Source organism: Nannobrachium achirus (genome assembly GCF_963921795.1).
Source record: "Nannobrachium achirus genome assembly, chromosome: 9".
NCBI classification, from domain to species: domain Eukaryota; kingdom Metazoa; phylum Chordata; class Actinopteri; order Myctophiformes; family Myctophidae; genus Nannobrachium; species Nannobrachium achirus.
This window is the reverse complement of record NC_137818.1, coordinates 46,111,787-46,138,246: the sequence shown is the minus strand read 5'-3', so window position 1 is coordinate 46,138,246 and position 26,460 is coordinate 46,111,787. Positions and strand designations below refer to the sequence as shown.

The window sequence follows — 26,460 nt, the reverse complement described above, 5'->3', positions numbered from 1 at the left end:
ACAATGCTGGATGTGTAATTTGCCTAATACAATGACGTCCTTGAAACGTTGCTACTCTCACTCCCGGACAATACGTAGAACTAAAGCCTTGAGGGAAGAAGGGAGGATGGGGATAGGCTCTGAAAGCGTTGAGGAGTTTCCCCATTGGTCGATCGTTCCCCCGATGATTCCAGGGGAGAGCGACAACCCACAGAGTAGCTGAATTTCCTTTTAGGAATGCTGGGGATTAGAGAGGGGAAGGTCACATCTCGGCAATACAACCCAGACACAAGCCTGCCTCTGCTCGGAGCTTACGTCTCAGGCTATTCTCCTTGTGACTTCCCGCTCTCACTTCACCTAGAACACTGGCTCTCAATGAGGCCTTTGGGGTCCCTAGAGTTAGAATAACAGTGTAGATTGGGGTAAGTGAAAGAACATGTATCAAAGGGGGGGTTTGTGGCCTAATGCCTATCAAACTGGGGGTCCTTGAAATTAATAAGGTTCCGAATCACAGGCCTAGCCATCATGCCTTCTTTTCACTAGAATTGGTTGAAATCGAGGCCAAATGATTGGACAGTTTCTATCTACTTATCTCCCCCTCTCTTTCTTTACCCCTCCCCATCACCTCTGTGTGTTACGTATGCGGAGAACAAATGGGAAATGACAGGAATCAAAAATACAAATAGCCATACCATTCCACAATAAAAATAAAAAGACATAATAATAGAAACATAATACTTAGTACAGAATTACGTGGTCCAAAACGAGGGTGGACTGTCTGAATATGGCTAAAGGTCTGCCTGCATGACAACGCACTAATGTTCAAGAGCCCTCGGACAGGCCGGTCCCTAAGAAAAGGGGGAAAAAAACGAAAATAAGAAATACAATAAAAAGAAGCTCGCTTGACCTCACACCTCTTTCAGTGCTCATGAACAGTGTTTCTTTTTTTTTCGTCTTTTTTTTAATATGTTTAATAGTTTTTGGAGCGAGAAGGAGGCAAAGCCTCGGAAAACGGAGAGCAGAAAATGCGTGGCACAGTTCCATGAAGCACCTCTCTCTGTTTTCGGGAACGGCTGAATCAGTCCATGACAGTCCACGGAGGAAATGCTGCGGTCGTCTGCTGCACTGCCCCTCCATCCCTGAGACACACGCGCACAGGCGTCTGTACACACAAAGAGCTATGCGCTGTCACTCTCCCAAGAGCGTTGGGGGGTGTGTGGGGTTGGATAAGTGAGCAGGAGGCGTGGGTGGTGCTGGTGAACAGGTCATGAGGCTGCAGTGTGGGGTTTCGCGTCGCGCGACAAGAGGACGGGATTAATAAGCCTGCCCCGTCTCCACCTGAAGCAGTCCCAGAACGGCTGAATGGTCCCCGAGCTTCATCCTGCGCTGGGTGGACAAGCTGACGTTCTTGGCCAGGTAATCCACGGCAGCTGGAGGGACACACAGGGACAGCGTGCGGCTTAGATTTACGTGGCATTAATAAGTGATTAGGTTCTAAAAGTGAAGCTTAATCCTCTTAAATAAAACTATTCTGACATTCACAGTAACACCTACAAAGCAGAATAGTGTCCGTGAGGCATTAATAACAGTCAAAGTAAAAAAAATAAAAGTGTGTGTGTGTGTGTGTGTGTGTGTGTGTGTGTGTGTGTGTGTGTGTGTGTGTGTGTGTGTGTGCGCGCGTGCATGCGTGCGTGCGTGCAGGCAGGCACGTGCACACAGAGACATCAAAGGGGGCTTGAGCCCCTGCCCTTTATCCGTCTGTAAAAAGTGCCCTCTCTAGACCACTGAACTTGAATGCAGCATCTTATGTTGAAAGAAGTGCCCTCACTGTCCAGAAATCCACACCACATCTCCAGTATTGCCTTTTTTATACTTAGCTTAGTGTGTTATGAAGTACAGAAGATAGCAGGCCTCCAAGCTCACAACGCGTCGCCGCTTGGAGGCCTGCTATTTTCAATATTTTCACAACAAGGCCCTTTTAGAAATGTCAGCCCCTGCCTCTCTAACATTCTCAGCACATCCCTGTGTGTGTGTGTGTGTGTGTGTGTGTGTGTGTGTGTGTGTGTGTGTGTGTGTGTGTGTGTGTGTGTGTGTGTGCGTACGTGCGTACGTGCGTACGTGCGTGTGCGTCCCCCTACACTCAGCCACACTGTGACTAAAAGGCCAGCCTCCCTGGGGGCACACAGGGCTATGATTGGACAGATCTATGCTCCGCAGATTGACTGACACCGGGGGAGATCTTTATCGAAAGCACATGTCTGCCTTCACCTGCGGGCACACCGGCAGGCTAAAGGTCAAATCCATTCACTTCAATACGAGCGGGGAGGGCCATTCATCTGCCTCGCACCTCACACGGTTTCCATTTCCCCCGCACACATCGGCTAAACATGTTAGGAAGAGGGATAATCGCTGGGTTATGGGAGGGTTAACCAATGAGGCGCTGGGTCAGGACTCCTGGAGTACAAACCAAGGGCAAAGAAATGGTACAGTCAAATGGACGGGGCACATTATGTTATAAGGTAACTGGCATCACCCGTTTACCACTTAGATGTTTAAGGCAGTGTTTCTCAACCACTGTGCCTGGGGACCTTGACCCTGAGAGGGGTCAAGTGTGGCCCTTGAAACTGTGCTTGTAGATCTGCTGTTTTCACAAAAACTGCAGTTTTACTTTGCGAAGAAACATGCAAATTTGAAACTTGGAGATACAAGGTTTCTTCCCGACAGTGACGATATTTACACACTACACTATTATGTTTGTGTGCCCATGGATTCTTGGGACATGAAAAGTGTGCCCATGCAGAAAAAAGGTTGAGAAACACTGGTTTAAGGCATTTCAGTTCTCCCACAGCTAATGTCTGAGCTCTTGGATTACAGGAAGTAGTAAGTGTTCTAAGGAATCAAACTCGCCATATCCCTCAGTGTACGAGGACACACGCACACACACACACACACACGCACGCGCGCGCGCACGCACGCACGGCAAAGATGGGACGTAACGAAGTACAAATACTTTGTTACTGTAACGAACATTTTTCAGTACTTTGTACTTTACTGAGTAATTATTTTTCTGGGTACTTTTTACTTTTATCCGTTACATTTTAACACAAGTATCTGTACTTTTACTTTCAAAACAGGTTCGCTACTTTTATGTTAATGTTGCGCCGATGCGTGGCAGATCAAACAAAATGATTAAAGCGCTTGATCATCATTCATAGAGGCTGCGGTGGTGACGCTCTGCTGCTGGCCAGAGTGAGAGTCACTGTGTCAAGTAGGAAAGCACCGGTCTAGACTACCAAATAAAACTAATCATATATCCCACATAATAGCCTAATACCCTATGCTCTTATTTTGAAATCCACGGTTTTCAGAGGAGGAGGAAGGAAGGTGGTTTAATTCTACCATCATGCTGCAGCTTTCAAACATGTCAACAATTAATTCACGTGGATTATAACTAACTAACTATGGATTATAAACACAAGGTGCTCCTGTAATGCACACGCGTTGGAAATGCGTTCTTTTTTAACCTCCGAAGCTTAGGTGAGTCAGACAGTGGCAGTGCTTTTTATCTCATGCTGGATAAAGTTCTCTATGGAAAAAGTGAAACGTTTTTTTTTGTTTTTGTTTTTTTTTGCCTTGCAAAAGCGTGTGTGTGTGTGTGTGTGTGTGTGTGTGTGTGTGTGTGTGTGTGTGTGTGTGTGTGTGTGTGAGAGAGAGAGAGAGAGAGAGAGAGAGAGAGAGAGAGAGAGAGAGAGAGAGAGAGAGAGAGAGAGAGAGAGAGAGAGAGAGAGAGCGCACGCGTGCGTGCCCTCATGCGCGTGCATGCATGCGTTTGTTTGAATTGATTGATTGAATACTTGATTAGCAGTTCGCATAGCAAACGCACTACTGTATGATCCATACAGTCTGTATGGCTTGTTTACATTGGGGTCCTCTGACAGACATGCAAAACATCTTAAAGTATAACAGTCAGAAATCTGTCTGTCTGTGGATGTGAGATGTATTATAATTGAACAATGAAAACGACATTCTTATTAGGAAACCTTATCTGTATTTTAACATCAGTCATAATGGTGTAGGCCTTGGTGGTCAATTGGCACTTAAAAAAATGGGTTACAAAATCGTGGGATATAGATATATTTTTATAATAATAATGATTTTTCTTGGAGTGTCAAATATTATCTATAACTGGTACTCAGTCTAAAAAAAACACTGCTGCATTTAGATTTCACATCATAATAGGAAACCAATTCTGGGCCAGTTTTAAGACATATGTTTGGTGGGGATCTTTTAATTTTAATATCCTTCAAATTCTAGAAATATACGGTAAAAATACTTTTACTTTTACTTTAAAAGTACTTTTCAAAGCACGTACTTTTTACTTTTTACTTGAGTAATTATTTGGAATGAGTACTTTTACTTTTACCAAAGTCGTTTTTTTCACAAGTACTTTTACTTTTACTTAAGTACAGAACGTGAGTACTTTTCCCATCTCTGACGCACGCACGCACGCACGCACGCACGCACGCACACACGCACGCACACACACACACACACACACACACACACACACACACACACACACACACACACACACACACACACACACACACACAGACACACAGACACACAGGCTTATATTGCATACTCTTGTAATTGCTGTTCATCATCTTGGCCTATACCTTCCTGCCTACATGCTGAACTGCAGATAATATTGCAGATAAGCTGTTCACACGCACTGCGTGCCTTGCGGCTGTTAGCTGAACACTGCCTCCAGCCCCAAGCGGTACTCTTATTAACTCATATACAGTAGGATCTCAAACTCATGCTGGAAGCTCTGTCAGATTGCCTTTGTTTCTTAATGTATGATTATTTTGATTGTGTTGAAGGTATTTCAGTTATATTCTACTCTATTTAATGACACTGATGCTATTGTCTTATCGAAACAGTATATTTTACTGTGCTGTAAAATCATTCATTACCAACAAATAAAATACTTCAAAGGGATCTTTTTTTTCTTCTTTAGGTATGTTGCTTTGTCCACTTAAGTGATGTGCTATTTGAGCTATTTTCGACATTTCTGAGGAAAAATCAATCCTGTGATCAATACATTGCAAATTAGTTGTGTAGTTACAGTAGTTGTCTCTTATCTTGTATGCAAATAGTGCATTCAGCCAGGGCCAAAATTATAGTAATAATCCTCATTTGGCATTAGGATAGTAACTTTAAGTATACATCCTATGACAGCTATGTGACAGAACCGTATTGATGCTCTCTGGGAGTAAAACCAACTTGCCAGTCAACTTGCCTGACCATAATGTTGAAAATAAAAGCTTTCTCTGTTCATAGTATTTGGATACCATAAGGGCTCCAAGGCAGAAAATCACCACTTAACTCAACAATCGAACTAGAGCCAAAACCCAAGCCCAAAGTATGCCCAAGGCATTGGGCATTGTCAGACTCGTATAACATGGCATTAAAGATAATTGCTGAGTTGAGCAAAATCTCCAAAACTACATAAATGGTTGGATATGCCAACATTTGCCAACATTGGAACAGTCTGGATGACTGGATGGTTAAAAGACACAGACATAGATTGTTATACTCCTTGCCCAGAAATCGGTGTCACTGAAGCTCAATGCTGCAACATAACAGAGAAATATTGTGGGCCCCTCTATCAGTATTAGACTCTGAGGCAGATGATTCACTATGTACTATGTACAACACCCAGCCTCGTTAAATACCACCAGCTACTGTACAGCAGGTTAGAGCGGGAGAAACCTCAGAACACATTCTAATGTAATGAATATACAGTAAGTCACATCTCCTACTGTACACCTCTGACTGAACAAGTACACCTGGTTTGCAATGAAGAAGCCTATAGCTATGTATACCTCCAAATGCCTCTGGTTCCACTGGTAAAATGCACAGCTTATATAAATAAATGGAGATCGCTTTGTTCCATGTTTATCGAGCGAATCGCTAGCTGACCACAGCTCAACGTTCCAAGCTCAATAATTCTGATCCATGGATATGGCACATAGGCCTTCACTTCACAGGAACTACAGGCCCTGTCCAGGGGGTTGGAATGACACAGTAATCAGCTGTGTACACGTGTGATCATTGCTCTTGAAAAAGAGGATGCTCAAACTAGCCCCCCACCCCCCCTCTCCCTCTCCCTCTCTCTCTCTCTCTCTCTCTCTCTTTCTCTCTCTCTCTCTTAGAGTTGCGGCTGTCTTTGATGCCCCTCCCTGGTTCAGGTGACGTTAACCTCTCTTTTGTAGTTTGAGGTGAGAGGAGGGGAGACAGCAGACATCACTGTGTACGTGTATGTGTGTGCTCACGATGCGTACACACGTACACGTGTGCATTCCATCATTCATAAGTGTTTGTGTGTGTTTCTCGTACAGACAGACCACGCCAGGCAGACTACTGTCAAGGGGTGAGGGGGTTAAGTAAGTAAGCAGCACATGTTAGCGTGTCACTTAGCGTGTTAGCGTGCAGAGAAAGGAGGCTGTCACTTTGCGCTGGGGAACGATAGGGAGCAGCATACCGGTGGGCGGGCAGGTCTGTCTGCCAAGGTGCCAATCAGTCGGATATTGCTGCCAGGGGGACAGGCATGTGTAGGCATACGTGTTAGCGTGTATGTGTGTGTTACACAGGGGTTTAGCTACTCCCTAGGAAGCTTGTTTTTTCCTGTCAACTAGCTTTGCACCTTAAATCCAAGTCAAGCAGATACACCAAGACCTCTCTGTGCACTGAGATAGAGCCTATCTGATAACATACATCACACACACACATGCACATACGCGTGTGTACACACACACACACACACACACACACACACACACACACACACACACACACACACACACACACACACACACACACACACACACACACACACACACACACACACACACACACACACACACACAGGTGCACGTCTACCATGTTAATGGTGTATACTTGAAGCTGTCAGGTTCTTCTTGAATTAGAACAAGAGATAAGTCAAGTGTCTTAAATGATATGTTAAACCTGTTTCCTTCCTTTAGGGAGTGGCAGCAAGGAAGCACTTCTAAAAAGGAACAAATGATGCAGGGCTTAATGCTAACCCTAACTGTACATGAATAGCAGTCAAATAGGTCTACAGTTAAAACACAACGGCATGTGTGTTTTTTTTTTTTTCAAATTCATGTTTGGACATTTTGCCTGCCGGTCTGTAGACAGAAGGGCTTAAGCGATACCTCAGATTATTAAATCAAATTAAACATCTTAATGAGATCTAATTATGTTCAAAGATTACATTGCTGGGATGAAAATATATTAAACCATTAAATGAAGACCATTAAATGTTATAAGGTCAGGACAATTGTTCATTTCCATGTCATAATAGATTTTTTGAGATTATTGGTGCGAATGTATTATATGTATTTTATATAGTAGTCAGATATTTTGTTAAAATGTTTGAAAGAGCACTACATTTGGAAGAACTTTACAGTATGTCCCTTCTGGGTGTTTTTTAAAACATATTCATGGCTTCAAACGGCTCTCCACAACTCTGCAATTAAAGTCATTCCAAGTTCTCTTCCACTTCACCTGATGCTAATGTTTTCAACAGCCCCATTACAGCATTAGAAAATTGTAAAAGAAAGAATAAGATGAAACAAAACAAAATGTCAGTTTGTAATGGAAAGCTTTGCTAGTGTGCTTAGAGTTAATGTGGTGGCGTGTGTGCAATTTCAGGTCAGTTGACACTGTGTCAATGTTTGTGTTCATTCTCATGTAAGTATGTTTACTTTGAGGCTACATAAAGCACTGTAGCACAGAAACTGTATTGACAGACAGTGGTTTAAGTTAAGTTACTTACGTACTGTACTTAAGTACAATGCGTCGTGATGCGACGCATTGTGGCCTAAATGGGTTAAATTACAAATGAACGTGACACTCACTCTGCCCGTACTGACTGTACTGGTAGCCGGCAGCGGCCATGGAAGGGTCCACGCTGTACCCGGTGGTGCTGTAGGTGGGGGGGCAGTAGGACTGGGAGGAGGGGAGGCTGTCCACCGTCTTGATGGAGGACTCTCCCCCAGAGCGCTGGCTGCAGCTGGACGGAGAGTCCAGGCCACCGTGGAGCGGAGAGATGGAGAAGTCATGCTGGGGCTGCGAGGGAACGCCACTGGGGTTACTCAGGATGCTCATCACCTGGGAGACAGGAGAAAGACCACATCCAACTATAAGGCAGGGGTCTTCAACGTTTTCATTACAAGGACCCCTTTAGTTGAGAGAGAGATGAGAGGGGACCCCCCACAACCTTTTCATAGATCCCATATAGTTTCATCTTTTGACAGCACAATCATTTTGGATTCATGTCAGTTTGTGTTTTCAGATATTTAACCACTTGAAACATCAAAAACTTAATAAACCTGGCCTTTCACTCTGTACTTAGTCTGCTCTTTTTCCCCTCTACACCAAAGCTCTTTGCCAAAAATAGCCGATCTACAAGCTCACAATGCCTCGCAGCGCGAGGCGTTGTCAGAAAGTTCTCAGAATAAAATTGTAATCCTTATACCACTGTTGTATATTTGATGTTTGTACAAAAGAAGCTGCTACTCTTATTATTGTACCACTTTATTGCCTTAAATGCTTCATTTGAAAATCAAATAAAAAAAAAGAAAAAAGAAAGTTCTCAGAATATGGACACTAGGGTTCAAGTAGTTAACATAAAAAAGAAGAAAAAGGTTTCTATCACTCAAAGATTTGGAGGACCCCCTATAGTAACTCTGAGGACCCCCTAGGCCAGTGGCTTCAACAGGGGGGTCCGGACACCGGATCCCCGAGATCGACAGTTAGGAATAGGAACCAAACAGACCCTTATAGTTCTGGAACTGTAAAGGCCCATTCCCACTGTCTTCATTGAAGTGGATGAGACTGGACTACCATCCACTTGAATGGACACAGATATTTTGTATCTGTTGCAGATAAAAAAAAAAAAAATCAGCTCCCTTCATGAATGCCTTCATTCATGAAGCACAATTTCAGAAAAATATTATATATATATATTTATATAAATAAATATATTTATTTTGACCAGCCTTCAATCCTTGACCAGCCTTCAGTCAAAATAAATCACTTCATAATCGTGTAGTATTTGCGTTCTGTGTGCATGCACTCGACACAAATAAGATATATTCATCCTGGTTGTGTGAACTTGGCATCACCTTAAAAAGAGTCAGATTCAAGTGGATTCAAGAAACAGGAGAAAACCCTCCAAGTGGAGAGAGAGAGAGAGAGAGAGAGAGAGAGAGAGAGAGAGAGAGAGGGAGGGAGGGAGAGCGATGGTAGAACAGATATAGAGAGGGACTGGGAGGGGTTGGTGTTGGGGGGGGGGGACTGGGGGTTGTTTGGGGATCCCTTGGCACCAGCAGACAGACACCTTGTGTCCCCAGGCCTCCGCTTTCATAACAAGCGCTCTGGAACTGGTGTTTAATCTGCAAGCCCTCCCTCCCTCCCTCCCTCCCTCCCTCCCGCCAGGCCCCTGCCAGTGCGACCCCCAGCCCAGCCTCATGAATGATTCAGCTGTTTAACAGATCATGAAGAGCTCCCATTAGATGCCTCCAGAGATTAGAGCCTCTACTGGGTCCTATTTACTGTCAGAGTGGCTGCGAGAGGGCCTCGCCAGTCTGAAAGCCTCGCTCCGCAAAACACAGGAGCGCTCCCACGTACGCCTAATTCAACACGCAGTTACGCAGCAGTGTAAGGGGCCAATGCATACTCCACTTTTAGAGACAAATTTATTTTGGTTTGGCTCTGTCTAAACCAGTGGTTCTCAAACTTTGTAAGGTCTCCCATTAACTCTGACAGTGTACAAATGGAACCAAATGGACCCGTTAGGGTTCATTTGGTTCCATTTGTACACTGTCAGTTACATACTTGTATGGGTCAATTTAGAGCCCCCTAAAGGAATCCACAGAGTCCCTGGAATCAACTTTGAGAACCACTGGTCTAAACTACAATATGACGTGCCATTCAAAGGTTCGGGGCGGGTACCGTCATTAATTCGGCTGTTCTGCGCTGCAGAGATTTTGTGACTCCCCAAAACGAACCAGAATAAATTCAGCTCTAAAAGTGAAGTATGCGTCGGCCCTCATGCGGCAAAAAATAGCCGATCTACAAGCCCGTAGATTTCCGCGTGAGCGTGCGTGCACACACAGATCTTAACCCCCCAAACAAGCTGCCACTTCATGGAGTGGGAGCCTGCAACATGCGGTTTGTGTTGTGTGTCTCCACATGGCCTTCGGCTCCCTCCCGCTCCTCTGCCACTATAAACCAATTAGCTGAGAAAGGAACTGCTTTGCACAATCAAGGCCATATGCAGCCCCCGTCTCTTCTTCTGCAGCCAAGTCGCCGGTGGCACTGCTGCACACAGGTATCCACCGCTAAACTGGCAGCCACTTCCATGAAGGAAAACACACAAACATTCACACACCCGTGGCATTTGGAAAATTCACAAAGACACACGCTCGCTCGCTAGCTCGCTCGCGCGCGCGAGCACGCACACACTATGCAGTTCGATTCAACACTGAGGCTGCATCACCTCATGACCCCCCGAAATAAAGACTGCAAAGCAATTTTGTACCCCTCAGTAATCTAAAACGTATGAAAATGACCTTGTTTTAGTTGAAAATCTGTTATTTATGTGACAGTTATGCTGTCGTAGGGAAGAAAGGACATTGATCCATCCTGTTGAAAAAAGAAAGACAACAGGCAAGTCCTGTAGTGTCCTGAACTGGCCAGATGCCAGACACACCTTTTAAAAGGTACTTCATTAGTGACCCAGGCAGCACTGATAACCCAGCAGCATTTTTCCTTTCACCCGTTCACTGAATTAAACGCTGGTTATCAGTGAGGTTCCAAATCCAGCACTGCCAATTAGCATTCACTATATTCACTGTGTTTGCACAGCACACTCAACAAAGGCCATCCTTTTAATTTAACACACGCTATTTACATGGTGACATTGGTGACATGCGGTTTTTTAAAGGAAGTACATCAAGGAGGCAATACTTTTTTCCTTCTTTTTTTCTTTTCCTCTGAGATGAAGAGAAACTCTTCACTGAAGTACCTGTAATCCGCTTTCTTCACCCCACTGCCGATTTCCCTTTAATTTGGGTTAATTTCCCTTCTTTCACCCCAGAAAGGGCATTAGCTGGTGTTTGTGAAGCGTTTAAGACGGCCTTGAGTCCCTGCCGCTCCCCAGGAGGGTGATTCACAAGCAGAGAGAAAAAAAGAGTTTCATGGAGAGCGAGAAGAGAGGGCGAGAAGCAGTGAGAGAGAAAGTGTGAGAGAGGGAGAGATTGTGCCCATGGACCCCGGGAGGTGTCAAATCCCGACGTGGGCGAGGAGGTGAGGGGGCTTCTGGGAGCCTGACATGTCTATTCAGGGCAGCGGGGAGGTGGCCTGTCACCGCGGCGAGGGCCATTGTGCCGCCTGAAAGCGGGAATTATTCAAATCTTCATATTTAGCATAAACTCATTGACATCAATTAAAAGGCGCTTGCATGGCAAGGTTGAATATTTGGGGCTGGCACAGTAAGAGGCAGCGCCCGGGGTTCCTGTGTGGAACAAGGAATGGACTGGCAGTGTGTTGTCACCCGCGGCTTTGGGGCCACTAAAACAGAGGAGTTTGCTCCCAATATTCAGACTCACTCACCGTTGTGATGTCTAAGCTTTGTAACTCCACTACTAAGGTTTTGAGACATAAAAGAAAAAGAAAAACACAATTCAAACTGTGTACATGTACTTTGGTTATCACTAAGTAATAATACAAGTATCTACGTCTAAGTCTTAAAAGCATTTACTGACAGTTGGAACTTGAACTTGGAAACCAATACAACCCAATGAAAATGCTCACAAAACACTAGTCACTTTGTATACACGTGCATTTGTGTGTACATGAAAGGCTATGCACTATGCAGGGGTTGTACATGTGGTCCAAAGGCCTTCATCAGTCCGGCTATGAGCTATCATTTGCTGTCAAACGAAGATCGCAGTCCGAACACCGCTCCAGTATCCCATCGTGATGCTCAGAGAACAAGAATATGAAGGAAGGGCAGAGAGAGGTTCAGGAAAATTATTAACCACTAGAACCCAAGCATCCATATTCTGGGATGACAAAAAAATGAATGAAAGAGATTTGGTATACAAATGGGAGGAAAAAAAGCGGTCCAAGTACAGAGCCAACTCAGGTCCAGTTTACTAAGTCTAGACTAGAGGGTTTAAGAGGTTAGAACAGAGACCTGTTGCCACATCTTCCTTGACATTAAACTCTTCACACCCAACCCCACCCTCTTCATCCTCTCTCTCTCTCTCTCTCTCTCTCTCTCTCTCTCTCTCTCTCTCTCTCTCTCTCTCTCTCTCTCTCTCGCCTCCACCCTTCAGTCCTCTAAGAATCTGTCTCCAGCATGACGGCGTCACTGGAGGAGTAGCGATAATAGAACACAGGACACAGTTGAAAGAACGTTACCCTGAGGCGTACTGTCTTCCCTCTCACTCACACACACACACACACACACACACACACACACACACATGTATGTTTTGCTATCCTTGTGGGGACATTTGGGGAAATTACATAGACTTCCATTCATTTTCTGTGGCCTTACCCTAACCTCTATCCCTAAACCTAACCCCTAACCCTAACCCTAACCCTAAACCTAACCCTAATTCTAACCCTAAACCCTAACCCTAACCCTAAACCTAACCCTTTTCCTTGTGGGGACCTACTATTTGTCCCCACAAGGTTTGTTTCTCCAATTCTACTATCTTTATAAAGTAATATAAACAAGTACACACACACACACACACACACACACACACACACACACACACACACACACACACACACACACACACACACACACACACACACACACACACACACACACACATGCAAGCACACATGCAAGCACACACACACACGCGTGCACAGCACACACGCACACATACACAAACATGCACGCACACACACAGGATAGATGCCTCCATAAATGATAACATAAAAAGTAATTAATTCTTTCAACTTCTAAGAAGTGGCTAGCCTGCGGCCACGCAGACGAAGAGGTGTGAAGTGTAAATGGATATACAGTGTGCTTCCATTCAGATAAATATGCGCCGCGTTATACACAAAGACGGCCTTTCATGAATCCACTAATTTCCTCAACTGTTCCAATTAAGAGCTGTTTTGTTTGCGTGAGAGTCAGAAGGAAGCATGGCCTCTCATGCTAAGGCATAAGCCTGGATTTAGCAGATCTACAAGCTCATGCAGCACAATGTGTTGCCAGACCGCTACGCCTGGAGCAAAGACGGTGGCAAGATTCAAATGAGGTGCATTACTGTACGTAGAAGCCGTGGCATATCTTACAACATTGGTGACCTATCAATTTCTGTGGCACTAGAGTCTAGTGACTAGACAACTTCCATGAAATGTACAACCATTTCACTAGTTTCTTACAGTATACACTCACATAATCCACTATCTATGGCATTTGTTTATGTGCTAAATGTGTGGATTTTGAAATCTGTTCAGCTAAACAGTCAGAGTGAATGGAGTCACTACCTCACGCCCGATAAAGATGATTTGGGCTATATAAAACCAGAAACATTGGATCCAGCTCCAAAGATATTTGTTCTTCTCTATTTAGATTACCACGGAGACAGATCGCGATATAACCCACGGTTCTACCAAAGTTCAGCATCTCTTTGAAGCAGACCCAGTGCAACTGTTTTCTTTGTGGCAGTAATGATACATTGATGGCTCAATAGAAGAGAATACTGCACATACTGTACACTACACATCACATAACGGCTTTGATGCGTATTTCTCAGCCACAACTGCAGCATCATGGTCTCTTTCTCCACAAGGATCTATTTGTAAAGCAGAGTTAATATGCATGCGAAGGAATAAGACTTTACAGTACTGTACCGGTATATCTGATAGACAAATTAGAATAGGATAAAAAATATATTTTTCTGAAAAATCCATGCAGGGATGAATGGAGGAAACGGTGCATGCACGCACACATTTACAAGTGCGTGTGCATGTGACACATACAAACAAGGTGGAAGTGAGTGTATATTAAGACTTCCAGGTTATCTGTATTCAGAAACTGTCTTGAAATGCCTCCAGGTAGCAGGCTGATGGGAGATGAGAGGATGGTGGCATCCGGATGTGTCAGGGTTATCTCAAGGAAGGCACGCATGACACTATCTCCCACAATCCCTCATCACCCTATCACCGACCATAAGACGACCCTCTCACTTTTCACTCACTGTTGCACAGTAGGACCCAATATAAAACGCTTGCATCAAATGCATGTATACGTAACTTATCCGTGATCTACGGACCAATATCTGAACTGAAGTGACCTTTTCTCCTCCCATTCTCTTTTATTCTGTATGCTTAATACAAAAGAAAAAGCAGATCAACACAAGCTCACGCAACACGTTGCATATATTATGTTCTATGTTGGCAGTAAAATCAGGCTATACACTTCCATCGTGTGGAGTCAGACCAGTAGGTGGCCAATCTGGCCATTGTACAAAGACAACATAGCTCGCATAGACAAAACTAAACCCACGTCAGAATCTCCGGTGTCGCACTTGATCCATCAACACTGCAATTCAAAGCGGTGATGCAAGGCGTTAATTGCAATTCACAGCGATACTGAACGGAGAGTATCTGATGCAATCAGAGGTAATTATGAGATCAGCTAATGCCATTCTACCAGCAGCAGATGTGGTTTTGTCAGAGCAGAGGCAATAATCCTGAAAATCCCAACTCCCCCTTTACTGGCAGAACATTGAATTCAATGTTACGAAGACAGCAATATATAGTTATGAGAAGGAGCCCCCAAAATGACTTTCTTTTTTCTATTGATTACTCACACCATATTATTGAACTCAAGTCTCCATGCTGTAAATCAATAGGGGGAAAAAAAGTAATTTTGGGGGTGAACTACTCCTTTAAAGCAGCAGCGACAAACTCTCTACTATAAATGAACGGTTTTAATGTGTGGGCTGAGATGACTAAGATGACATCCCACCAGGTTCATGCATTGGTGCATCCCCTGTCTCCATCTTGTGCATTCTTCTGTCTGGATAAACGCAGGTACAGACCTGCCCCCTGCTCTCTGAATCTCATCAAAATCCATCATGTATATATTGATAGAATGTGGGATTTATTTCCTAGACTGCCTTGCTATAATATTCCTTTCCCCCCCTTCTCATCAAAACGAGGATTCCGGCTGGGCGAGGGGCCCTCATCTCAGCACACTAAGTGGCTATTTCCAAAATAAAAGCCAGTGCATCAATTCAATTAGCAGATTTGGTCATGGTGGGTGCAGGGGAAGCGTCCCTGACTCTTATTTTCCCCTTCACTTCACCCTCCTCTGTTTTCTCATCCTGGCCTCACCTCTTTCCATTCCCTGTTTCTCTCTCTTCCCTTTCTTACTAACTCATTACACTGAATTGTCATTTTGACATTTTCTTAGTGAGGAACCTTGTACAGGCTAATTTATATTTCATTGTACAACCATGTCAGTTGACAAATATGGTCTTCTGCAGGAATGTGTGCAGACACGCTGCTCGTACCATTCAGCTATTCTGGTTAGAGGCTAATTTCCCAACTCCCTTACATCTGGATTGATTGTACTGTCATAGTTTGAGAACTGGAGAGGTTCTGTGAGAGAGAGAGAGAAAGAGAGAGAGAGAGAGAGAGTAGTGCAGCAAAGGGGGGAAAGAGTGGGGGGCTGCAGCATGTCTGGATATCTTTAATTGATTCAAATTAGGAACTTGATTGGCGGTGACAGGAACTGGGCGACAACATGGTAGGCCCAGATGACGGCGATTAGCACGCAGCCAAACAAGCTGTCGCCTTCTCACAAGGCTTTAGCCGAGAGAGACACCAGACATATGGCCGATACATCTCACTGTGATCATCTGGGGGCCACAGGCATGTCCCCCACCATGCACAGAGACACAGGAGCGAAATCCCCAAAACTCACATTTCTGCCTCCTCCGTCCTCCAGTGTGACCCGGAAATCATTTGCGTTACAAAAGTTAATTCACTTTTGGAGGAGCAAACAGCTAGGAGAGAGGAGGCTCCCCAAGCCGCTTCAAGCAAGGAATCGATGAGGATACATCAATCGCCTCCTTCATGTCTCCTTTGCAGATATATTTTTGTCTGAATGTGCAGCTCTGTACGGTCATTGCATTGCTTCAAAATGACGCTGACTAAGCGAGGACCATTCCCATTCTTTAATGGCCGCAAACTCAATTGAATTCTCGACCCTCTAAGGCAGTGGTTCTCAAAGTGGATTCCAGGGACTCCTTTCTGGGGGTCTAAATTGACCCATACAAGTCTGTAACTCTGACAGTGTACAAATGGAACCAAATGGACCCGTTAATGTCAGAGTTAAGGGGAGACCTTGACATTTGAAAGTTTGAGAAACACTGCTCTAAGTCGCGATCGACGAAACGATGGATGACACGAGGATGGACATTTGAGCGTTGGGATCTGGCTACTAGAGAGATACACACGGATCAGATAGCATAGAATAATTAAGCACGATTTTGTTGAAAATACTGTAGCTACAAGCTCACGACCCGTTGTGAGCTTGTAGATCCGTTATTTTTGGCACCTTGTGGTATGAGTGACGGATTATAAATGACAGAGGTTTCAGTAAAATGGCTTTATGGGATGACTGCTCAGTGCTCATGCAGATTCTTTTACATGAGCAACTTTTAACGTCAGCTCGCTGAGCTGTACTGGCAGCTCAATCAGCTGTGTAATGCATAACTGTGACATTATAATTAGTTACTGACTCAAGACCTGCACCAGCCTCTATTTCCAACCACACATCTCCCTGGTTGTTTTGGCGGAGGCATAAAGTATAATCAATCAATCACGATGCAGTATCTGTAGTTTTTGTTTGGTTTGGTTTGAGCTCTCGCAAAACAAACTAGTTAACTTACAAAACTCTTTTTGCGTGCGCAGAAGGGGAAGCAGCTGAGGCGGGCGAAGGAGGGAGAGATGAAGAGAGGAGTGAGATGGGGAAGGGAGGGGGAGGGGTGGCGGTGGCAATGTGTGTTTGCATAACGCAGCGGGGAGCCACTCCGCTGAAGAATGTCAGGTCAAATAGTTCTTGACAGTGCTAATATCTGTCACCTCCGAGCCATAATGACATGTAAATAAACAGAGGAATGACTCTCAGCTGGAGAGAGAGAGGCACAGGGCCGCTGACAGCATGAGCCAGCTGGGGACCTGACGAGAGACAGAGAGAGAGTGGCAGAGAGAAAGCGGGAGGGAGAGCTAGAGAGAGAGAGATAGAGAGAGAGAGAAAGAGAGAGAGAGAGAGAGAGAGAAAGGGAACATGCATGGAAGTGAGATCTACACAGAAAATTTTAAAGGGGGCATGACATCAAAAGAAATGTATATATATTTTTTGTGGCTGTTTTCATGTTTCCTGACCTCAATTACACCCCCCAAAAAATTAACATTCAACATTCAGTGGTTTATCTGTAATCTGTAGTTTTTTGAATAATTAGGCTCAGAAAAGTGAGTCCATTTTCCTCTGGACGTACGCATCATCATCCAGGGGAGGATGTGGTTGTAGGGGAGGGTGTATCACCTTTGATGTTACTTTCCACTGTGTTTGTATCGTTCCAATGCACCATTTACCATTTACCAGTTCAGTTGTTGCGTTCACCCTCCCCTACAACCACATCCTCCCCTGGATGATGATGCGTACGTCCAGAAGCAAATGAACCCAATTTTCTTAGCCTAATTATTATAAAACTACAGATTACAGAAAAACCACTGAATGTTGAATGTACATTTTTTGGGGGGTGTAATTGAGGTCAGGAAACATTTATGTCATGACCCCTTTAAGGTGCTGTAAGTGTTGTTCTGTTTTTGTGTTAAAAGTATCCCATAGTAATCATAGTGTTTGTTCAATAACAGGGGTCTCACCCTCTCTCCAGCTCTTTAGTAAACAAAACAAAACATATATTTTCAAGTGGGAATACCAATTGCATCCAATCAGGAGAGAACATATACAGGATACAATCTACAGCAATGCTTTCTATTGGAATATAGAGCTTCAACTTTTTTAATAACACTTTGTTTTAACCAACAATATCACTTAAGTCAACTTTAATTTAACTCTGAGAGTATGTGGAACCAAATTGTTATGGGCCACTTTCATTCCATCTGTACACTCGGAGATTTAAAGGATTTTCTGTTTATGGACTCAAATTATGTAATTTCTGAAAGTATCGGTCCAAACCAAAACTCGGAGAGCGTGGAACGCCCATTATTACGCCGTTTCAAGTATCACAAATAGAAAAACGGAATAGAAATATCACACGTAGATTTTTAGGCCCACCAAATCGAATTCGACACTTGTACCCACACAGCACCGCATGTGTTTTTCCGCCTTAGAATAAATCACGGCCCCCCCTACTGTCAGAACGGTATCTGGAACCAAGAGGGAGCACATGGACCCTCTCTCCTCAACCCCCTGAACCCTGGACGACTGCAGGGGCGTCACCCAGGGGGGAAAAGTGGGACTGAGTTACTAGGGCCCAAGGTGGAGGGGCCTTAATTATTTTATACTTTAGCTATTGAAAAATAGCAGATCTACAAGCTCACAGCGCGGCACCGAGTGCCGCGCTGCGAGCTTATAGATCTGCTATTTTTGAAAAGTTGTGAAAATGTGTGCAAATCTTTGAATATATGTATTTTTTAAGCAAACATTTGTGACTAAAATCTTGCTTCTGGGGGGTCACTGGAACTAAATATTTTGAGATGTTGGTCCATGGCCAAATACATATCATTTTGGGGGTCCTTCACATGAAAAGGTTTGAGCACCACTGACATAAAAACATAGGGTTTTCAAAAAAAAACCTTAGAAGGATTTTAAATATTCAAAGACTTGCACAAATTTTCATGATTTAAAAAAAATAGCAGATCTACAAGCTCGCAGCGCGGCACTCGTGCCGTGCTGTGAGCTTGTATATCTGCTATTTTTCAATAGTTAAAGCACAAAATAATGCGTAATAACGCGTTCCCAGTTCAAGGGGCGGCCCGCAGTGAATGCTTGTACCCAGGGCCCAGAATTTGGTGCGACATCCCTGTTCACAAGGGTGGCCGCTCCAGACTCCACATGACCTCCTCCACCTCTGAGATCTGCTTTGAACTCTAGGTTCAGACCCGACCCGACAGACACACACACACACACCCTTCCAGTGGTGGAAAAAGTACTCAAATGTTTTACTAAAGTAAAAGTATCAATCAAGTGGAGTAGAAGTAAAAGTACTGATAATTGGAAATACTCCAGTAAAGTAAAAGTACCTAAAAACTGTACTGAAGTACAGTAAATGTAGTATGTATCTAGTTACGTCACACCACTGCACCCTTCACACAGCTTTGTATATGGTGCATTTATAAAAAGCACCATATACTGTGTTTTATTTGTCTGTGACTGTCATTCGATGTTATATGAGTTAAAAAAGGACACCAATTGAAACAAGTCTTTCTTGCAGTGTTTATCCTTTTAGTTGACCTTACTGTCATGAAACTGTACATTTTCATATGCAAACTTCTAATAAAGTCCTCAATCTATCAATCAAAGGAGAAGGAGCATTTCTGGTCCCAGAGGGAGGGACTTCACCCAGCGGATGGCTGCTCAGATGGAGCACATTCAAAATAAAAGACACACTGACAGTGGAGGAAACTATAAGCCAACCTGCTCATGGGGAGCAGTGTCGTGCTGAAGGACACTAAAGATGCGGAGCCGGAGATCGAACAGGGAATCACCCAATTCTAAGTTATCAAGTTAAATGAACACTTTTTATGATTTTACTGTGTGCACAGACAGCCCTGTCTTCTTCGGTGTACATCAGCAGTCAAAGTCTAGTTAAATGAGTCACAGATACTCAAATGGGAAGCTTTCAAAGAATTATGCAACTGTAAGTGTCAATGTAACTATGGGAGTGGAAAATAAATTACCTGAAGTTCCCTTATAAGTTTCCACTATCCACGATATCCACTGGCTTGCATTTGTAATTATTGTTTATATATGAACTTGAGTCCCTTCAGTGCACTAGCAACTTATCAGCAGCAAGCAATCCAAACCAAACCAAAGCTTGCATTCGGGTGAACGCTAAAGCCCTACATATATATTCATAAATGTATATATATTCTGTGCTGTCGTTTGGGATTTAATAATACTCCTATAATGGAAAAAAGACTAACTGTGCATTTGATGGTCAGGGTTCAATTCACGTCATTTGTTCTGATATGATGGCCATTGTTCCCTCCTTTGAGAGTTTAGGGAGGAGGGAAAAAGCTCTTAAATAATAAAGAACTTGAGGAATAAAGAACATAATAACTGATAGATTGAATTTCCTCACAGAGGATCCCACAAGCACACATTCATTTCCTTCAAAAGCCCTTATGGAAAATGCATGCGTGTATGAGAGTGCACAGTCGAATCCTTAGTGTTAATTTAACTGTTTGTAACTCTGAGAGTGTACAAACGTAAACCGGATGGACTCTTAAGGGTCCATTTGGTTACATTTGTGCACTGGCGTCCACAGATTGCATGCAGTGGTCCTCTCCTTCAGCCTCCATCCTCACTTAAATCCTCATCTTCCAGGATTTACAGAAAGTCATATTGGCTGCCTCCGTGAGATAAATGTAAATCGCATTCCGTTATATTTGGCTATTTATCGGAGAAACGCAACAACTCCCCCATTGGCTGCTGGGGGGTGAAGCATCTCTCGCCCCGCACACAAGCGGTCTTGCATTTAAATAGCGTTTTGATTTTTCCGCCCCGGACCCTTTCATCTGGCAGGGTGGAGAGAGACAGAGAGAGAGAGAGAGAGAGAGAGAGAGAGAGAGAGAGAGAGAGAGAGAGAGAGAGAGAGGAGAGAGAGAGAGGCCACAGATGGGAGGAGCAAAAAGAGATGGAGAGAGGGAATTAGAGAGGTGAATATATGGAATAGAAGTGGAAGGGGAGGTGAGGAAAAGATAGTAGGGAGAGAAAGTAGTAGAGAAACAAGCCAGGATATAATCATATGAATCAAATAGCCAATATCATACTGTATTTATTTCCTGTGGTGGATTCTGCCCTGCCCAACCCGTGGGAGGCGATCCTCAGGATATCTTGCTCTTTCAGAGTAAGGAACCTATTGAAAGGAAAATACGTCACATGACGCCAGGGGTGCGCCATGAATCTCATGGGTGGCAAAACTCGCACCAGAGGTTCAATGAAATACATGGCAGCGAATGGAGGCCAGCTGGAGCAGCTCATGTACAAACACTATTTATGAACGATTGAGACCTTTGTCATATAATGGGTTCAGGAATATAAAAGAAGACACGTCACAGGTTGTTTTACAAGCACTTGCTTTTCGATGTGCACAGTAGCCTGAGGCATCTAAACAGCGGCAGGTATTGTTTCTGTCTCAGAGGTATCGCGAGATTTGGTTGTCACTTGTCAGGAAATGTTGGACAGTCTTGTGATACTTTGCATGTTCAAAAACGTACTTTGTGCTCTTTGGATACCTCTATAAGATTATACAGTGTACACATCGAAAGGCAACACAGCAGAAAACAATGTTTGACATGTCTTCTTTTATTTTCCGACACAGAGTTATTTTATAAAGATCTCTATCGTCCAGAAATAGCCTCTCATAGACTCCACTGTTATTTCACCGAACTTCCGGTGTGAGTTCGTCACCCAGTGCGACGAATCTGCCGGCTGGAATTGCAGGGTAGAGAAAATGGCGTGCAAAAATGACGTCAGCGTCCTTTCCTCTTATTATTCCTTGTATCAGAGTGACACGCAGAACCAACACAGGATGTAGGAGAGCTGAGCCGCTTCCTATCCAACCAGAACAACAGTCGCTACCAACTTCAACCCCATCATGTCCCATTTAAACACGTGAACCATAGCATACCTGTATAGCCTATGCATTCTGTCAATACAAATTCCAACAATCAATCCATCATCCCTATTCTCAGTGAAAATAGGCAATCTGTTTTCAGCAAACAGATTTGGTGTAGACAGTAATACTTGAGGATACTTGAGGCCATTCTCGCCGATGTTCCAGCAGCTACCTTGGATTTTGAAATCTCCAGACGGGCGGAGATCTCTGATCATCTTGGCAACGCGAGACTACTTTGAATGAACATGGTTAAAACACGGATTTAAATCTATTCCATCAGTGTATATTTATTGAAATTCCCCCGACTCTCTCAGCAGCTCTCCGAGTGCAGGTCGTGTTTTATTTATTTTTCCTTTATTTATGTATTTTAATTCCTGCCACAAATGTAAACAGTGTCAGTATTACGGGTGCTTTCCAATTAAGAAGTGTCACCCCTCCTCTCCCAGCAACAACCTCTGTACCTCAATCCTCTCCCTCTCTCTCTCTCTCTCCCTCTCCCTCTCTCTCTCTCTCTCCCTCTCTCTCCCTCTAAGTAGTATGGGAGGCAGAGTAAATAATATGCGCTCATCCTTTGATTAGTTGACACAGGAGCGTGCCAGCTGACAGCGTGCCCGGACGATTGGTTGGGGGGGGGGGGGGGGGGGGGGGGGGGGGGGGGGGGGGGGGGACTTTAATACCCTTGAGTTTTAAGAGCGCCGGAGGAGAGCACATTATAAGAGCACAACAATCATTGACATTCAGGTGCGTGGTGTCATGTAGAAAGGGGGCAGAGGAGAGGGAGTTGGGCAGAGGGGAGGAGGGGGCAACAAGGGGAGCAGGGGTTTGGGGTGGGGGTGGATGTGGAGGATGAACGCGGGATGATCGAAGGTGAACGATGAGAGCAGCCAGGGGCGTCACAAGGAGGGGAAAAGTGGGACTGAGTTACCAGGGCCCAAGGTGGAGGGGCCTTCATTATTTGATACTTTAGCTATTGAGAAATAGCAGATATACAAGCTCACAGCATGGCACCGAGTGCTTCTGGGGGGTCCCTGGAACTAAATATTTTGAGATACATATAACATATAATTTTGGGGGTCCTTCACATGAAGAAGTTTGAGCACCACTGACATAGAAACATAGGTTTTTCAAAAAACCTTTGAAGGATTTGAAATATTCAAAGACTTTTTCACAATTTTTCAAAAATAGAAGAGCTACACAAGCTCGCAGTGCGGCACTTGGTGCCGCGCTGTGAGCTTAGTTAAAGCGGAAAATAATGCATTCCCAGTCTAAATGGGTTAAACCCGCTCCTCCCCCCATAAAGAACATTCGGGACCCGCAGTGAATCCTTGTACCAGGGCCCAGAATTTGGTGCGACACCCCTGAGAGCAGCCAAAATCTCTTGTTGTCTCTCACTACCACTCTCTCTCTCTCTTTCTCTCCTCCCGGGTATTTTTGGCAAACCCATCCTTCCCCTCACTCTTTAAACATAGTTCACCTCTCATTTCGTCACTGTCGGGCAGAAACCTTGTATCTCCAAGTTTCAAATGTGTACATTTTTTCGCAAAGTAAAGCCCTGCTTCATCATACAAGGCCGTCGGACAAAAGTAGTGAAAACAGCAGATCCACAAGCACACAACGCCTCGCGGAGCGAGGCGTTGTGTGCTTGTAGATCGGCTGTTTTCACTAGTTTAAATCATTTAAAAATGATGAATACAAACAAATGGTTTTGAACATACAAGGTTTCCACCCGACAACGACGATTTGCTTATTGATGAAAACAATAATAATAATAAAAATAAGTGTTCGTGACGTGGAAGTATACAGTAGTGGTGTGTGTTTTTCCCGTGATGGGTGTTTGGGAGAGCTCAACCTCCTCTCTCTTTCTCTCTCTCTCTCTCTCTCTCTCTCTCTCTCTCCCCCCCCCCCCCCCCTCCCTTCCTCAACCCCCACCCCCTTATCTCGGTCCGACAGTTGTCAGGAATCACTAGCGGAGGCCTGAGCTAGCGCGCGCTGAGCGTCAGGCAGCAGGCAGGCAGGCAGGGCCTGGGGATGTGGATCAAAGGGAGAGAGTCGGGGAGCGCCACAGTGAGGCTCTGATCCTCCCCTCCATCTCCTCCCGTCTCCTCCTCCCCCCGTCACCACTCACTGAATACCCAGGCTATCCTCTCGCTGTCTCTTTCTCCCTCTCTCCTTCTCTTGCCCTCACAGTACAGTCCTCGGTGTAAAGGGAAAACGTCGCCATTTTTTTTTTCTTTTTTTTTTACATTTTTCTGATGAGATCAATGATCTACTGTGGCAAAAACAATGACCTATACTGTATGTCTTCTGTGAATATCTACACCAAATGTCGATCTCGCAAAAATAATCAAACATACCCCCTGACATGAAACAATACGTTTCATGTGCATTTCGCAAGAAATACACAGAGGACATTTTCGCCATGGTATGTTATTGATTTGAAGTATAATGGGATTGATGTTGAGAATCGGCTAAGTTTTCCTTTCATTTAAGTCTGAGGGTTAAACTCTACATCCCTCTCTCCCTACTTGTCATTGAGAGAGTTCCAACTACTAGAAACACTGAAGATCTTCTGGGTGATGTTTCTTTACAAAAGCGCGAAGCTTGTAGATCTGCAATTTTCACTATTGGATCCCGGGCATTTCATTTCTCTTTTGGGTCACAAGCTAAAAATGTGTGGGAGTGGAGCCACTGGCCTAAACTATTCCTTAGGCAGACCTCAAATGATGTTTCTCGCCCTGGTACAAAAAAGAAAGAAAAATGCTTTGAATAAAACCAGAGATTGTAATAATCCTCGAATCATTTTGCTTCCATTTGTGCACTCTCAAGAGTTCAATTAACACTTGGGGTATTGATGGCCAATGCTAGGGACAACTATGGACAGGGCATGTAGATCATAGCATCCTCTGCCTCAGTGTCTGTGTGTTCTGTGTTCATATTGTCACATGTCCCTTCCACTCAGAAAGACTCGGAATTGGCTGCACACTCGCTCGCTCTCACTCACTCCCCACATTAAAGTGGGGAGAGGGGGGTCTAATTCTTTTCGCATTACATTTTTAGGGGAGGAGGCAACAAAATGGCTGGTGTGAATTAGATTCCAAATGCAATATGCCAGTTTCAAATTGAATTATTGCCTGTCACGCACGCACGCGGCACACAGTCTTTCCTATTCTGAAGTGGGATCTCAGGAACATTCCTCCGACATTGTTATCTCATTTAAATGCTGCGGGAACATGATGGAAGGGTCAACGGCAGTGAACCCCACAATGTTGACGCCATTTCAGAATAGGCAGCGGAATACGATATCCACCAAACACGCAGCATTCACTCCAGAATGTATTTTTCGTATACATTCCAGCTTATGAATGAATATTGGTTTCTATCAAATGGATTTACTGAGGGCAGTGTTCCTCATATTTGATGGGATTTCTTATTCTGTAATGAAGTATGTTTCTTCTCTGTCAAAACACATTGAAATGAATGGATGATGGAAGCAGCTCTCTCTTATAGTAAGCTAGGCTATACACCACCAGTATGCCTTCCAGCTGGATGGCTGCCTACAGTACATGTACATAAACACCAGACTGTAAGTATTGTCTGAACGCTCATAAAACAGTAAGTAATGGTTATTTTTAGTACACCTGCTCGGAAGGTTTTGAGGTTTTACAACAAGTAAAACACAAGACAAAATAATCGGTTTGCTTTGCACTACTGTACCTACTAAACACATCAGTAGTTTGTGAATGTTTTGCTTGGAACTTTGTTTGTATAACATTTGATGTTTCGAATAATTTATTATTTATAAAATAATGTGCTTTCATTTCATTATTTTGTATGCATTTAGCGTCAAGTTGTGCCCGTCAACTAGTGTTTTAATTGAATGGAAGTGCAGCATCTTTCAACATTTAACTTGACATGACTATTAGTGAATGAGGTATCATGACCGATGTTATTGTTGTTGGGCATGTGGTGATTTACAATACAACAACAAAAAATTACCAACACACAAGGATATCGTCGTTGTCGGGTGGAAACCTTGTATGTCCAAAACCGTTTGTTTTGTATTTATCTTTTTTTAAATGATTTAAACTAGTGAAAACAGCCGATCTACAAGCACACGCCTCGCACCGCGAGGCGTTGTGCGCTTGTATATCAGCTGTTTTCACTTTTTTGTGCGACGGCCATGTGTGATGAAGCAGTGCTTTACTTTGCGAAAAAAATTGCAAATTTGAAACTTGGAGATACAAGGTTTCTGCTCGACAGTGACGATATGAGAAACCATTGAGACCCTATATCCACATCAGATCTCAATCTTGGTTGGTTTTCCTCATAATCAAGTGTAAATCCTATTAACACAAAGGCACATTCCACAGAAAATTTGAATCAAAACAGTAATGAGGGAGGCCTGTAAAATGTGCAAATGTAGGACGTAATCCAAACGCTGGGTGATATAAATATGCCTCCCTGCCTTGTT

The 26,460-nt window shown here is 43.9% G+C and overlaps 1 protein-coding gene across 2 annotated transcripts in view; it reads right to left on the bottom strand.

Moving 5' to 3' along the window:
- Positions 1-1,293: 1,293 nt before the first annotated feature.
- LOC308291623 (paired box protein Pax-7-like) overlaps positions 1,294-26,460 on the bottom strand; it is a gene marked incomplete at both ends in the record, with an annotated part of 82,228 nt that continues 57,061 nt past the window's right edge. Inside the window, 2 exons of one of the 2 annotated variants that reach the window (XM_080733680.1) lie at positions 1,294-1,409; positions 7,923-8,181. In XM_080733680.1, the coding sequence (XP_080589806.1) occupies positions 1,294-1,409; positions 7,923-8,181 (375 nt within the window). The remainder of the gene's footprint in view (positions 1,410-7,922; positions 8,182-26,460) is intronic. The other variant, XM_080733681.1, reaches the window with a different exon arrangement.